The sequence below is a fragment of the Fulmarus glacialis genome, unplaced genomic scaffold (assembly GCF_000690835.1).
Source record: "Fulmarus glacialis isolate BGI_N327 unplaced genomic scaffold, ASM69083v1 scaffold21482, whole genome shotgun sequence".
In the NCBI taxonomy this organism is placed as follows: Eukaryota; Metazoa; Chordata; class Aves; order Procellariiformes; family Procellariidae; genus Fulmarus; species Fulmarus glacialis.
In genome coordinates, this window is record NW_009197550.1 from 1 (window position 1) to 16,143 (window position 16,143).

Here is a 16,143-nt window from a genome sequence, read left to right on the forward strand (position 1 = left end):
AGGAATGCCTAGATGTTACCAAATTTCCTTCACCATCTACTGGCTGAGATCATCAGCTATTTCAAAGTCTCTTTCATTCTGACCTGCTGAGTACTTTTCTAAGGTTAAATGAGGAATTTTCTTCCAGACAATCATACCACTGAAGGAGAGCTGCCCTTTCTGCTCGTTTAGTGGGAAAATAAGTTATCTAAGAAAGGAAGAGAGAGGACCAGAAAGCCACACTCAGAGGAAGGGTCTGACCTCTGCAGTAATAACATTTTTCATTAAATGATTTTTTTTTAATATTAAAATGTTTATCAACCACTGTCCATTGAAAATAATTAACAGATTGCAAATGCAGATTTGAAGCTGAGGCCAGGTTATGAGTTATTTCAATATGACTTTGATTTTAACTGTTAGCTACTCGTGGAATGCGGTTGCTCACTCAGCTCACATGCTTTTGTGTCTGTGCCCTGGCATTTATGATGTTCGTGTGGGAAATCAATATTTTAGGACCCTCTTGTTGTGAATAAATTTGTGCATGGAATTCCATTTACAAAAGTCTGTCAAAAACAAATAAAAGGCACCAACTACATTTGAAGAATTTAATATTTAAGAAAATGTTCACACACATCTTTTTTTCATTATTTTCCCAGCCGTAAGTCTTGACTAAGTTTAAATATTGGGCCCAATTATGTTCTACAGGATATAAGCTTCATCTGTTCCAAAAATAACATTAATCTCTGTGACCATTAACCGTTCCTTTTAGAAACAATTGTTAATGAAAAGCAAATAAACGCAACCATGTATTATGCATATTATTTTTACATGTATTTTACAGAGTTCGTTTAGTCGAAAGAGGATCTCCACATAGTTTGCCCCTCATGGAGTCAGGAAAAGTAAGTACTGAAAGAAGATTTAAGTGTACCTTTTATGGTAAATATTTTGAGTAAATTTCCATTTCTGTTCATTTTTACGTGAATGTAGTGAAGTGTTGAAGAAGGCTTTATCAGCTGTGCAGACTGAAGACCTTTCTTTACTGTTGAGGTTACAGCACGATGGCAGTAACTGATGCATTACTGCTCTCTCAGAAGCTGTACCTCCCTCTTTCATGCAAAAAACACTTCCTTTTTTTATGCAAAAAGAAGGTGTATCATCCTCCGCCGCTCACTCTTGAAACAGCCAACAAATGTGCCGCTAGTGAAGGCAGTTTTATTGATGTAGACTCACCTCCACTGAGAACTGCTCTGAGATTACCAATGCTGTACTCGTAGGCTACTGCAGAGGGACCGTCCCTGGTGGGTGGCAGCTGTGGGGACAGGGTGAGGACGCAGGACCAGCACACAGAGATAGGGGTGCTGCTCTCAGTTCTGTCCCTGGCTGCGGTGTCTGGCCATGCGCCGGTGAGCGAGGTCTACTGCTGGGTGTGCTCTGCCTTTGGGAGAAAGGAGAGGTCCGTCGCTGCTGCACTGAGCCACCAAGGCGCTCCCTGCTCACTGACTGCCCTTGATGCTGTGGGTGCTCATCTGAAGCTTTCTAACCGTAGCTTTGCAAACACTCACCGTCAGAGGATGCTCCCTTTTCTATCTTAGGGTTTAACATCTGCCCACCTCTGTAGCGGCTGAATGTCCATTACATTGGCAGGGCGTCGTTCTGGGGAGGTTGCATGGTGCCTCTGGCTTTCTTTTTGTTTCAGGCCAAAGTTTCATGTGGCTAGCATTGTCTTTTTCTATTCTAGTATATACTCTCAGAGAGACTTGAGCCATTTGGTAGGATTTTTGTATTGTAGGTGTACATTCAATTTCTGAGGAGTTTTTAATGATGGAACAGCTTTCACAAAGAGAAGAGGTTTTGTAGCATTTCCCAGATATCTCAGAATTTATTACATCTATGGACTATTTTAATTTCTTATGTTATAAGTCTACTTTAACTTTTTAAGGATTTCTTCTAGTTTCTAATGAAAGTTTTTTGGGGACAAAGAGTCAGCATATGATTGCATAAGCCGATATCTGCTTTCTTACTGCCTCATGTTTTCTTTCAATAGATCCTCCCAGGAGTACGTATCATTATTGCTAATCCAGAAACAAAGGGACCCTTAGGAGATTCTCATCTTGGTGAGGTGAGTCATGAAAACTTAACCTTTGTATGCTCTGAACTAAATTGCAGAGATAAAGTTGCATGCCAATGGTTTCGTATAATACGTCTTATCAAAAGCCCGGTTAAGAAAATTGTGAATTCTATAGATCTTTATAGTATATAAAGTGTGCAGCATGATATTTGTATCGTTATTAAAATTGTTAGTAACATACCTGATAAATACTAAAAATAGCTCGTTTGTTAAAAAATTGAAAAAAATGTGCTTTTTCTAACTGTATTTTCTACTTGGTGCTTCACTAATTCTGATGGAAACGTACACGAAAAATGTTTATTGATTAGTCTAATTTCAGTTAGATGGTTTTCTAGTGCTATTCTCTTTATAATCATTGTGCTTCAACGCACTGAAGTACTCTCATTAGCTGAGTTGAGCAAGGCTATATGTTTTTCCAATTTGTTTTACATTTCTAGAGAGAGAAAAAAATGTTACTTTCAATGAGCAATTAAAGATCTAATTAATAAAATGAAGAATTTGCTTAGTCATAATTAAAACTATAATCTAATTTGTGAGATTCATCTGTAAGGTTTCATTACTATGAAATCATAAAGATTTCCATGATGCCTTGAGTTAGATGAAATGAATCCTTCTCCATAGGTGAAGGTCCCTGGCCTCATCCTTTAAAATAATCTGTCTGGTGTTCATGGAGGATGCCCTGCTGGAGTAAATACACTGAACCAGGAGCGGGGGCACTATGGAAAGAGCACTGTGGTCTATAGGCTCTTCTGAAAATTGCCATAACCAAGCAGACCTCAGAGCTTGCTGAGCTGTTCAAGGAGGCTGTGCAGGTCTTTGGCTAACCTGGGGCCAGAGGGCTGCAAGGCAGGTGTCCCTGCAGCCATGAGTCCAGCGTCCCTCTCCCCCAGGCACGGCTCAGATCCATACTCTGACTTCAGCGAGGTTAGGTTGGGGTCTCTGAGCCTAAAACTGGGTCAGTTATGGGTTCAGAAACAGTGTTAAAAGGCATTATAGTATTATCTAGCTATGACTAAAAATATTTGCATCAAGAATTTTCAATAATGCTTCATTCTGGAAAGCTACTTTAATTAATACCAGTATAATTGCTTTTAACTTAGATATGGGTTCACAGCACTCACAATGCCAGTGGGTATTTTACCATCTATGGAGATGAATCTTTGCAATCAGACCATTTTAATTCAAGACTCAGCTTTGGGGACACACAGACTATTTGGGCTCGAACTGGCTATCTGGGGTTCCTGAGAAGAACAGAACTCACAGATGCAAACGGAGGTAAGAGATTTCTCATCATCTAGGTCTATGCACATAATTTGGATTATTTTGAGGCTGAACTGTGTCTCTTGGCCTGCACTACCTGACATGTTCAATCTGTGAAACCTGGAGAACTACAAAAAAGCCTTAGTTGAAATAATCAGAAAACAAAACAGAGGGCAAGATTTCCCCGCAGAAACAGTTGCTTTTCCTTTGCTGTACCTCAGGTGCTATAAATCCCCCCCACCAGTGACTTTTTGGCACTGTTAATGTGCCAAGTGCTTCAGCTTGAAAAATATGAAATGCAGTTTTAAATGCCATCATTTGCTCTTGCAGTCGTATCCGCAGGAATATCTATCTGCATTCGTGCAGATAGAAAAAGCCTTGTTGTGAGTCTGAGCCCTGTCCCTATGGTGACGACCCTCTTCTTTGATAATTCCTCTCTTGTAAACTTACTTACAGAAGCTGTCCATTTCTCAAATTTCTCTGTCTTTAAACCTGCGGGGTTGGTTACTGAAATGTAATACAAGCAGCAGCCTGCAGGAGAAGCTACGGGGTGTTTGGGTTTCTGTCAGGAAGGTACAGGATTTCGTTACGTGTTTTTATGACATTCCTTACCTCGTGTACCCATGTAAGCAAACCAGCACTGCCAGCAGTCTCTGCTTGGGAGAACGTTACTTTCCTGTGATTTTTGCAGAGCACGGTGCCACGAGCAGCAGCTGGCTGAGGTGGCAGTCAAGGCTGTTGGCAAAGTATGGTTTCTAGCAACGCTGCGAGCACCTCTAGGAGCGATCCCGGGGCCCGGGTGTCAGTGCAATTAGAATAGCCGCTATTCAGCCAAAGAGTGAATTCATCAAACCTGAAAGCATTTTAGTAATCACTGTGGGTATTACAACTGCTGCCCATGTCCTTATGTTAGCATCTTCCTTGCGCAGGCCTTTTTCATTTCATAATGATAGCCCAGCCTTGAGAAAATTCAGGATTCTCTGAGGATATTGCAACTTAAGCATCCAAATGGCTTAAATCTTCTCCTGGCAAAGAGTTGCTAAGTCTCCGTTCTCCTCCCACTTTTAGCTCCCAGTGCAGAATGTTCTCTGCCCTTTATTATTGGTAGAGGTTATATTGCCATTACATTACAACCGTGCAACTATCTAAATTAATGTAATAAGAGCCAGTTATCTGCTTTTAAGTCTGTTAGCGAATATTATTTCTTTCTGGTTAACATGCAGTCGTTTATTATCAGCCTAATATCTTTTTAAAAGTGTCATTTCAGCCTCATTTATTTTCTTAGTCAGTAAAAATTTGTACTATAAGAGCATTACGCTCCAGAGCTTGCCATTTGTCTGAATGAGCAATTTGCTATCTGGCACATAGCACGTATTTCTAGTTTATTGATAAACACCTTTGTAATACACCTTAAGTATCAGTACTGACCATCTCAAAGCTACTGGAAAAACATCATCCATACTGTTAGGGTCAAATCCATCCTTTCTCTTTCAAAAGAAAGAGAGAGAAAAAAGGAACCTATTGTCTATTTAGGGCGCCTTAAAAAAGAGTGAGTCTGTTCTGCATCCACCTGGGAGAAAACCATGAATTTATGCCACTGTCTTTGGATAAAGACTTCCACCTTTCTCTTCTTCAAATGGGAATAGTGTTTCTGCCTTCCTTTCTTCTGCTTTCTGCTCTGCCTTGCACTTCAGTAATGAAAAATTCTCATTAGTTCTGAAATCACTTTGGGGTTTCAGAAATTCGAGGATAACTTATATATGTTACACTTGTTTTACTTATTTATTAATGTGAACATTTTTGTAATTTAATGTACTGGAGAATAGAATAATTAATATTTTTTTTCCTTATAACCAGAACGCCATGATGCACTTTATGTTGTGGGTGCATTAGATGAAGCCATGGAATTACGAGGGATGAGATACCATCCGATCGATATTGAAACCTCTGTAATTAGAGCACACAAGAGCATCACAGAATGGTAAGGATTCTGTAACACCAGGGCCCTTATATAAAGCTGAAACATCTATAATGTCTGGGCTTTTTACTTGGGTATTGCAATTGATCCAGGAAATGGCCTGTCAGGATGGTCACAGGATTTATAACCCAGCTGTAAATATGTCCTTAGGATGAAACTTTTCACAAACAGATTTAATCAGGAAGGACTGTTTTCTGCTAAGATCATTCAATACGTTTCTTTTTTTGTGTGGTTTTAAGTACAAGTGAAGGATTAAACTTAATTTGAGAGAGCCATGCAGCTCTCAGGTAGGTCAGTACCTGTTTCTTGGAGTTTGAGATTTATATTCTAATCAGGAAAAGCAAACTGGTATAAGTTCAAGCTTTAGGAGTGTTGTTATTAGAAGGAGTAAGCAAGCAAACATTTCAAATAAATGAACACACTAATAAACTTTTATTAGTGAACACACTGTTACTTTTGAATTGGTTATTAATAAATCAAGCATGATCAAATCAAGGTCACAATGGAAATTGAAGCAGTAAATCTATGAGTTAATAATGGTGTAGTCTTAATCAATGTATCACATCATCAAATGCACACAGCAGGTAATCATTTCTTGAGGGCGACATGAGAACAAATTGCTTTTCATTATTCTTGCATCAGAAGACTGAGTCAGGTAGTTGGTTTTTTATAACCTCAGCTCAGCTCTTCTCCTTTCAACCAAAACAAACCTGTCGCAACAGCCAGAGCAATTTAGCAAGTATAAGATGTGACTCTCCATTTTTCTTTCCAATCCTGGCTGCAAAGGTGTGGCCTGGAGCAGTAAACTTAAGAATGAAGCACAGCGACCGGCCTGGTTTCTTTAGTCAAAACATCTTGCTTTTTTCTTAAATATCTGTTAAAATGAAGGCAATTAATTGCTTGGCTCACTGTAACTGAGGTTTTGCCTTATTGCCTCCTCCCTACAGCATCACCACTGCTGGTATGGTCTTGTGCCAGCTAGCCATTACACAGGGTGGCGGATTCTGTGTCCGAAAGTGAACACTTTAAGGATGCTGTGAAATTCTCCTTGAAAATATGTCAGAACAGTATCAGCAGTGGATGGAAAGTTTTCAGATCAAGCTATAAGATTGCCACAGATTCATAAATCGATGTGTTCAGCAGTACCTGTTCGTCAGAGATTTGTGTGTCCTCAAAGTGTGAGCTCGTGGGCAGTGAATGAAGTAGCCATATCACACTGCAGAAATGGTCATCATGGGTTTCAGTGGCAAAAATGCTTAAATTATGTTCCTTTTTTCAGGACCACTGAGAGCACTTTGAGGAGCCTTTTCCTTCCATTATCATGGAAATCTGAGTGGGATAGTGGCAACTAAAAAAGGGTTGGGGTAAGCTGGGAGGACCGAAGAAAAAGGCCACTGAATTTCCGCAAGAAGATAGAAATACATGCAAATAATTCTCGGTGCCTTAAGTCTTCCCGGTAGTTGGGTGATAAACTACAAGGCACATGAGCAGGATTTCAGAAAACACGCTGTACTATTACCACTCTTTGCCCAAAGGCCAAAACTGAAAGTCTTCAGCATTGCTTTTTCCTCAAAGAAGAGAGATTGCTGATGAGTTAGATGTTTTTCGGATGTGGTCCCTGCAGAAAATGGACACACAGTAGTTCAGGGCGACAACATGTGGTTTGCTCACAGTTCCCAACCTCTTCCTAACCAGTGCTCTACCTAATAGCTCTCTCAAGCCACCATCATGGAGTTTTCATTCATAGTCCCACTCCTGACTGTCCTTGGCTTTTCTCACTTAACTCTCTTTCAGCTTCTCTTAGAGATCCTCCTCTTGTCTTTGTGAAACACCCCTTGACAAAATAATAGCCGGTTAAAACTCTTTTTATATATATTTTGTATTTGCCTTTCTTCGGATGGGGGCATGAGCCTCTGTTCTTGTTGGAGGCAGCTGTTGTTTTGGTTACAATGACCCATTAAGGATTTAACTGCATCGATACCTATTGCAAACAAAAGGTACTGGGTATGTCCAGTCGCTAGATTGTAAAAATAGCCTCAGCTTCCAAGAAACACATGTTCATTTTGTAGCATTTAACGCTACTGAGGAAGGCAGCAACTTGTTGACTGACGTGATCCTCAACTTCTGTCATTGAAGATCAGATCTAAAAGGTCATTTAAAATTATTCTTGTCTCTTAAGAAATTTTAGCACAAAATCAACAACCTCTGACTCTGGACCTCCTCTGTCTAAATATTTAACAAGGAAAAGAGTAGCTCAGTCTGTTTTTATTGTGATGTATAACTACACCACGCATTTCTGAAAGTGTTTTTAATACTGCAAAATATCTTGAGAAATAATGTAAGTGTATGTGTTTTAATTAAAGCACATTGTTGACTCATTTAAACTTCAAACACTTGAAAGAGGAACAGAACATACCTTCCTGGAATTTGCTAAGAAGTGGTTTTCTCTCTCTGCATAATGACAAATAGGTAAAACTACACAAGATATTCGGAGAAGAAAACCATTATGGGCCTCTTTCTCTGGAGATGTTTCAACAACTTCCTTGCTTTTCCTGAAGCATTTGGTGGGATGGAAGCAGCAGGAGGGGCTGTTCCCAGCTCAGGGCATTGGCTGTGTTGCATCTATTGCGTGTGACTCCATAATTTCTTGAGAAAGTGCAGCCTTGCTGGGTCCCTGGTTTTTTGTTTTTTGGTTTTTTTCTAATTATTCATCAGGGCTAGAAAGTTAATGTATTCATAAGTGATACATGCTGGCCAATATATCTTCATATCAACTGGTGGGAACGTAAAGGGCAATATTTTCTTGTACTTACAGTGGTCACCAGTGAGTTAGAATCATGACATCTGAAATGAGTTTTAAATTAAATTGAAACCCTCTTAGGAGTCTCAATGGCTCTAGGACTTAATAGAAGCTTCAGGAAGGTTTTGGGAATCAGTCTTCTGAACTCGGACAAACTAACTTCTCCTAAGCCATGTTTTAGGGACCTGCTCCTGAATTTTGCCATTAATTGGTTTCCCAAGTAATAAGCTAACAGTAGGTTTAAGGCATGGTTTCAAGTGCTAACTTATATTTTAATAAAACCTCCCCAGGCTTTTTTGTTAAAATATATATAATACTAATTTAAATGTTTGTACAGCAATCCATAAAAATTCTAGGACCTCTCTGGAGATGGTCACCTGTGCAGACTGATACTTGACTTTGTTAATATTCAGCATCTATCAAAACTTACTAGAACATCTGTAAAAACATAATTACAAATTAAAATTCATTTCCTAACAGTACTGTCAAAAGGAGCCTGCACAGCCTTGCTTTGGCTGCCCATTAGTTTTCCAGATCAATAAGCGCATAAGAATTCAATCAAATAGTACTTTGGCAGGATCTGAAAATGATTTTTTTTTAATAGTAAGTAGTTTCCTCCTAAAATCCACTCTGTTAAGCATCAATGTAGAGCACACTTTCATAGCTAACTTTTGGGCAAAGTAAGATATGTTTGCAAAGTACAGGGATTTTCAGAATTGTCTTAGTAGACTAAAACAGTGCACTTCTGTCCCAATCAAGCGTTGACCGTAGCATAAGTAGCTCTTTTTGAAGTTGTCTTATATACATAATATATTCTAACTTTCAGATGCTTATGCTCAAGACAGTTCTGGGAAATTATCCCCTGATTTTATAAGGTAATGGAGGGTAAAGTACAGGGCTTGATGTATGAGTTACATGTGTAGAATATTATTATTTATGCTATGGAATAAGTTAGAAGAAGAAATAACCATTGTCTGTGTCTTAAACACCTGCAAGGAAGAATGAGATTGCTCTTTGTGGAGCCTTAGTCCTGCTAACCTCCTGTGAGACTTCAGAGGCTTTGGAGACAGTTGAGACATGGGGAGGAGGATGGAGGGAAACATACACCAGACTGCCATACCCTCCCACCCTCCATGTTTGGAAGGATAAATGCATTATTCTTAGCCAGAAAAGATGCCCAGTAGCAGAAACCAAAATTTACCTGCTTGGGCTCAAGGGCTTAACCAAAATTTGGGGGTTTTGTGAAGTTCTCTTAGTAAAGAGGAGATACTGGTGATAATCGTGTTCCCTTGACCATCTCACCTGTTAATAAGGAATGTAAAAACTCCTGTCCCCTGAAACCCAACAGAAATAAAACACAGCCGAAATAAAATAGATGGAGACGCTGCTTATTTCTGTATAAACCAATTCGTCCAGAAGAATTGCAGCTCTTCTGTGCTGAGCTCTGACCTGCCTGGACAGCAGCCGGCCCAGTCCAGAAGGCCCGTAGCCATGTTAGCCTAGCACCGTGCAAGTGAGGAAGCCCCCTCCCCGGCCACCCGGGGAGTGCTGTGCAGCCTGCAATATGCCATGTAAACGTTCCCAGGGCTCTGCACCCCTTCACTAGGCAGTTTATCCCAAAGATCTTTTCGGCTCAGACTATGTTCCTGCTGTTCCTTTTGGTGCCTCCTCTTTTAACCTCCTTTGCTCTTCTGGGCTGCTTTTCAAAAAACCCCAGAGAAGACACCTCCACCCACACAGCGCTCCTGCATGCCTTCATGAACACAGCAGTGTTGTGATAGTTCTCTGGCTTCAGAGGGAACCGCACGTTGTCTTACTACCTCCTTAGATGACGGGCGAGGATTAGACTCGAGTTTCTGTAGAGTTTAGCCCAATACTTAGTATTGCAGCAATATTGAAGTGAGAGCTGGTGGGGCTGTTCTTCTGCCCCTGCCTGCAGTCATGTTCTCTCTTGCTACTTACACTTTGTGGTGAGCATCAGAAGGAGCCCTAGGAGTTGAAACAAAAGGTAACCAAGGTGGAATGAAAAGGGTAAAAAATGAAATGGGTAAAAAAAAAACACCACTAATTTTTTTTTTTTTTTTTTTTGTTCCAGTGCGGTGTTTACCTGGACAAATTTATTGGTCGTTGTAGTTGAGCTGGATGGATCGGAGCAAGAAGCTTTGGACCTGGTTCCTTTGGTCACCAACGTGGTCCTGGAGGAACATTATCTGATTGTAGGGGTGGTGGTGGTTGTGGACATTGGTGTAATTCCTATCAACTCCCGTGGAGAGAAACAACGTATGCACCTACGAGATGGATTTTTGGCAGACCAGCTAGATCCCATCTATGTGGCCTACAACATGTAGTCTTGTACCTTAAAGCTTCCATGGACTTTATTATAGATGTATAAAATTTTTTGGTGTCCACTAAAAAAGTGTGCAGATAAGATGCTGACACTCATCAGAATGGAACTGTTTCTATTACGACTTTTCAAAGCAGTCACGATTGGCAGGAAATAAAATGTGAAATGTTTTCTTTTACCACTAAATTTTAGAAAAGAAGGACTATGGGGTAAGGCCCTTCCGTGTGTTGGAAAAGCCCATTTTAAACTTTTTTTTTTTTTTGCTTATTGGACAATACTGCTTTTTGAGTAAATGTGGCTTTGTATTTTACATTAAGTAAGCTGAAGTAGATTTTTTTTTTTATTCTGCCCTCCAAATGGATTCTTTTAAAACAATTTGCATACTAATACAAATAATTGTTTTCTTCATTTGTTTTAATATGTCATAAAAAGCTGATGAATACAGATCCGTTACTAACTGAAGCCATTTTAGATCCCACATCTTAGGAAACTATGTAGTGGTACGAGGAGAATACCCAAAGTAGCACCTTTCAATTAGAAACCTTGCAGCTTTCTGTCAGAGATGCTGAAAGCCCAGAGGCCAAAGAGCCTTTGCTGTTAGCGTTAGAATGGAAGAAATTTATAAATAAGGTGTATTTCGGCAATGAACTTGCAAATATCTTTGTACTAAACTAAAAAGATAAAATAAGTTAACTACTTCTTCTGTAATTATGTACAAAACGTTTAATTTATTTTGATCTCTTTAGAAGTATAAAAGAGAAAAACATTCAAGAATATTAAACTCTTGAAATGTTTGCTAATATAAAAACAAAGTGTTGTATTATCTTGAGTGGATAGTATCACATCAAATATATATATATGAAATATAAATTCACTAATGACAAAAGATTTTAAAGTTTAAAATGCAGTACTTGTCACTTGCATGGTGTCTCCCACTGTAGATAATCAAATGTTACTCACAAATTTTTTGAAAAAAAAGCAATCCTGGATTGCTAAGTATCCCTGTCGAAAAGAATCCTCTAGATACCAGCAAGTGGAATTATTGCTGCCTTTAAGGCAGTGAATGAATTTAAGACTAAAAATGCACTACAATAATTTTCTTTTCTTTGCCATGGAGGCAACAATAAATATTCGTGCTGGCATGTGCATACACTTGTTAGACTTAGAAAAGGCAGGTTGAGGAATAGCACTGTTGTCTAGCTGCAGAACTTTGTTGCACAATTTTTTTCATTGTTTTAGTTGGTGTTTTTATTGCTATAAGGAAAATTTTGGGGTTATTTGCACAGAGTTATCAGTTTGCCTCTCAGCTAGGACACATAGCTCGGTGGCCAATGCATCCAGTTTACATTTACAGGAAACGATTGTTTCGATGGTCTTTAATTTATTCCTTAACAGAGAGGAGCGTACAGTCACTACAACTGATTTGGCACGAATCGTGCATCTGCTAACTAGTCCCTAAACGCATTGAAACATCAGAGGAACCGATCTGCCTGTTTAAAGAACGGAGGAGTCCCGCGGTCTCCGATCTGAGGCCATCACGGGAGAAGAGTAGGAAAACATGCATCACAGCTGCCTTCATTTTACTACCTTTGGATAAAAGAGAGGTTTGATTCCCCAGTTCTGTTGTCTTCCCTGCACCCTGTGCCCCTTTTATTAAAACCTTCCCCTTCCTTCATATGGGTGTAACTGAATTGACCTGTTTGTGATCAAGAGTGGGATTTACCAGCCGCAGTCCAAGAATGCTTTTCTTATTGTCCCAAATGACGTTCATGTGCTGGCTCTCATTACCGGATATGCATGACTAAGATTGTTGCAGGGCAAATGTAATCATGTTTATATCACGTATAAGGGAGTCTCAATGCTGGGTGTTTAAAATCTTTTTAAAAGGTAGGGACATTTTAGTCTGCATGTACAGTACAGAGCATCTTGCCATGTCAGACGCGTTTTCTTTCAGACCATCCTTTCCGCCCTCACTGTCCTGTGAATAGCCCTATTCATGCGCTGCAGACCAATCCTATATTTTGTCAAATTCATTTTCTGCTCTCTAAAAAGAATAAAATCTGTTCTTAATGGCAAGTTGTTGTAAGGTTTCAGACAAGATGTTGATTGACTACAAACATAATTGCAGTGTGTGAACTAACTTGTGAAGTCCTGCTATCGCTGATCTCAGTACTGCAAAACAAATCTCGCTGTCGTTCAAAGCATCACTTTAACCTTCTCAAAGTCAACTTTGCATTTGTAGAGAATAAAAGAACTGCAATGCAGTTGTGAAACGCAGTTAATAACAGCTCTCTTCTGCAACCTGTCATCCGTGGTTGTTAAATCCTGAGTTAAGAGAAATGATAAACTGAGTTTCTGGTTTTGTTGTGCAAGCAAAAGGAAGGAAACATTTAAGCACCATCAGACTGAGCAATAAAGAAGGATTGTTCTGTATTAGAAATTGTACTGTAGATAAACCATTCATGAGAATGTATAAAATGTTTGTCTTGTGACCTTGTGCTTTTGGAGTCAGACAAAACCATGTAATCAACTTGATGCACATGCACAAAAAAAGAGGGTACACAATGAACATTTAAACACAAAACTAATCAAACAGGAGCAGATTCCTCATGGTGCTTGTTTATTATATATATTTAATCCTGCTTGACACTTTACCCAAGGGAAGACTGTCCCTTTTATCAGTTGAATGTTAGCAGCGTTATTTCATAGAGTGTGGTGACTGGTTAGAGAAATTCATGTAACTCAGCCAATCACAGTTTCAAACAAAAATTTTTATGTGCAAAGGACAGCAACCTTCTTGTATGTTAAACCACCAGTACGCTTTGTACATCTGTGATAACGCCTGTTTTATATTCAAATGAACAAATAAAAGCTTTTATTTTTGTTGCTCTGACAATATCGGTTTCTTAATTAGTCATCTAAAATGGAGCTTCCAAGAGCTGCGGACACTCAGTGGAGGAAGATGGAGAGCTATACTGTAATTTTATTTTGTTTACCTCTCTTGTTGCATAATTTATTAGTACAAATCATTATACTTTTAACAATGTTTAAATACTGGTGTGGGCATTTATTGCTGAAAGACTTTCATATGGCAACAAATGTTTTTTGTGAAATGTTTTTTTAATTCTTTTTAATATATTCAAATATACTGTTCACATTTTTGCTGAAAGTGTAAAGATTATTGTAAGCTTGGTAACATTTTGTGAGAAGCAATAACAAGCATTAGTACTGTAAAACTCCTCAAATTTGTCACTTATCACTTTTGTTGCAAGGTCTTGCTACCGGCATATTGCTAATCAGTCGCTGAAGTTATTGATCCAGGTGTTGCATCTCTGCTGGAGCTTATGCAGTTATCCATATATGGGTAACTGCTTGGTCACACATGTGGGGCTAGAACCTCCGTATCAATTCGGAAGCCTTGGACGACCAGATAAAACCCCTAGGAAGTGTGATCTGCCCGCTTCCATTGGCCTTTTCCAAAAATACCTCGATTGCAGAGCCGGCTCCCAGCCGCTGAGTAGCAGCGTCCCAAGAGAAGAGGTTTGGCCCTAGATCTGGTTTTCCAAATATGATTTCAAAGGGTGAAATTCTGAGTCCTTGTTTCTCTGGTAGCCTATCTGAGAAGTTCAAGGCATAAAATCCCGTCTCCAATGGCTCAGATTTCAGGTTGCTCATCAGAAAAGGCAGGTGCAGGTTAGAAGACCCACAATTTTCCAGAGCAGAGAGTGCAACCCGAAAATTGTGGGAGGGAGAGGGCAAGTTAGGGGTGGCCGAAGGAAGAGGATGACAGAACAGCAAGTAGTTCCTGATTCAGTTTTACAGATCGTTTTATAAAAAAAGAAAGGTTTTTGATGTTTTGTGCTAATGATGATGAGGTTTTTTAAAAAGTCAAAATCCTTCAAGTGCACATTTTAAAAGTCATTTTGCAAATGGTGGCTATAGCGCTGAAAAGCTGGTGGAGAATCTCAACAAAAAACAAATTGTAGTAGGGTTAGAAGAATAATATCATGGACAATAAGAACAGTATAATTTATTCATTATCAGGTTGATGCTAACAAGGTAAGAACTGGAAAAAAGCTTGATAAAAGGCCTTGCAGCTTTTTTTTGTGTATTTTTCAACGCAAAAATTTGCTTTATGCGGCATTATCGTATAAGGTGGGGAGGGAGGGACATACAGGGAGATCAACGACAAGTTCTTGCCAGTCACCTTGTGAACGAAACTGCAGGAGAGCCGGGTTTGGGGGAACTTCCTCCAACACAGCTTTCTGCAGTCAGCCTGAGCGGTCGCAGACCCCTCTCTGCAACGCTGGGATACAAATCCCTGCTGTGGCTTCTGCGTGGGGCATGTGTGTGGTTTTGGGGGCCCGGGCTGGGCGCTGGCGTGGGCCACGGCTGCCCGGGCAGTGCGGGGAGAGGTAAAGCCCAGAAAGGTCACCCCGGTGGGGGTGGACCTCGCTGTCCCCACGGTTAGAGCCAACCCTGATTTTGAATTGTTTGGGTTTTTGCTTGTTTGCCTTAATAGAAAAACTTTTTGCTTAAAACTGGCTGAGATTTTAAGAGGGAAAAAAAACGTAACCAGATTCTACATTCTGAAAGTAGAAATGAATCATTTCATTTGGGGATAAAATTTAAAAGTTCAACCTGAGCTATTTTTTGGTATCTGGAGTGCTTCATTTGGCAGCCCATCTTCCCAAAAGGCTTTCTCTTCCAGGGTTTTTCTGTTGCCTTTTCAGGAGAATCGCCTTAAAGCTGGTCCAAAAATCCTCTAAAGGCTTGCCTCATTTGTGCTGTACCTCACTGAGGTCAACATCTTTGAAACAGCGGTTCTCCCTTTCTTACCCAGCAAACCAACGTCAGCTCATTTCTATGCTTTTTTGGCATGCATCCTGATGTGGGAAACTGCATGGCATTTAAGATCAACCATGGACTGATGACCCTCAGCAGGGTCAAAATCAGTACCAGGAGCACTCTTATACTTCTTTCTGGTCTTCATGGACAAGATTTCTTCAACTCCAAAGCCCTAATGTCTTCTGTATGATCCACCCAGGGGGAAACAACCAAAGGCTTTGCCCCAGGGCTCCCGCAACACAACTAATAATAATTTAAAAAAATGATTGCAAAATTTTATATATCTATGGCCAGTTAATGGGCTGATCCTAAAGGCACAAAGTTGATCTTGCTTTAGTTTCATGCTTTGGTAGATTAACGATGACAGGCTTCACGCCTGTGGAGGGGTCTGAAGGAGGGGACGAAGCCGGTGGAAGCATCACAACAGGGAAGGGCTTCCAGATGTGAGTGGCAGCATGTGGGAAAGGTTTGGAGATGCCAGGGAGAGGCACTGAGAGAAGAGTGGTACTGAGCCATCACTGCTGAAGAGGACACCAGTGGAGGAAACCATAAATGAAGGGCAGGTTTAGGAAGAGCATTTGGTGTAGAAGGGAGGTAAGGCCACAGAAGAGAAGAGTGGAGGTAAGGGTCAAGCAGTTGAGACTATCTAACCCAGTGGTATCGGGCACCTAATTTTAGGGGCCTACCTTTTAATTTTCTCACCTAGGTGAGCCCATTTCAAATCCAGGAGCTCCAGGTGCTGGGACACACAGCCGGGCTGCTCTTAGCCCCACATTCAGTCTGGAGGCTTGGATGAACTACCTCCC

The 16,143-nt window shown here is 40.1% G+C and overlaps 1 protein-coding gene across 1 annotated transcript; it reads left to right on the forward strand.

Annotated features, from left to right (window-relative positions):
• Positions 1 to 820: 820 nt before the first annotated feature.
• Positions 821 to 10,758, forward strand: LOC104072967 (disco-interacting protein 2 homolog C-like; the record flags this gene model as incomplete). Its single annotated transcript, XM_009572593.1, has 5 exons — positions 821 to 878; positions 2,024 to 2,098; positions 3,208 to 3,382; positions 5,225 to 5,348; positions 10,241 to 10,758. Coding segments are annotated over 5 exons (685 nt in total), but the record flags the coding sequence as incomplete, so codon positions are not given.
• Between the last annotated feature and the right edge of the window lie 5,385 nt (positions 10,759 to 16,143).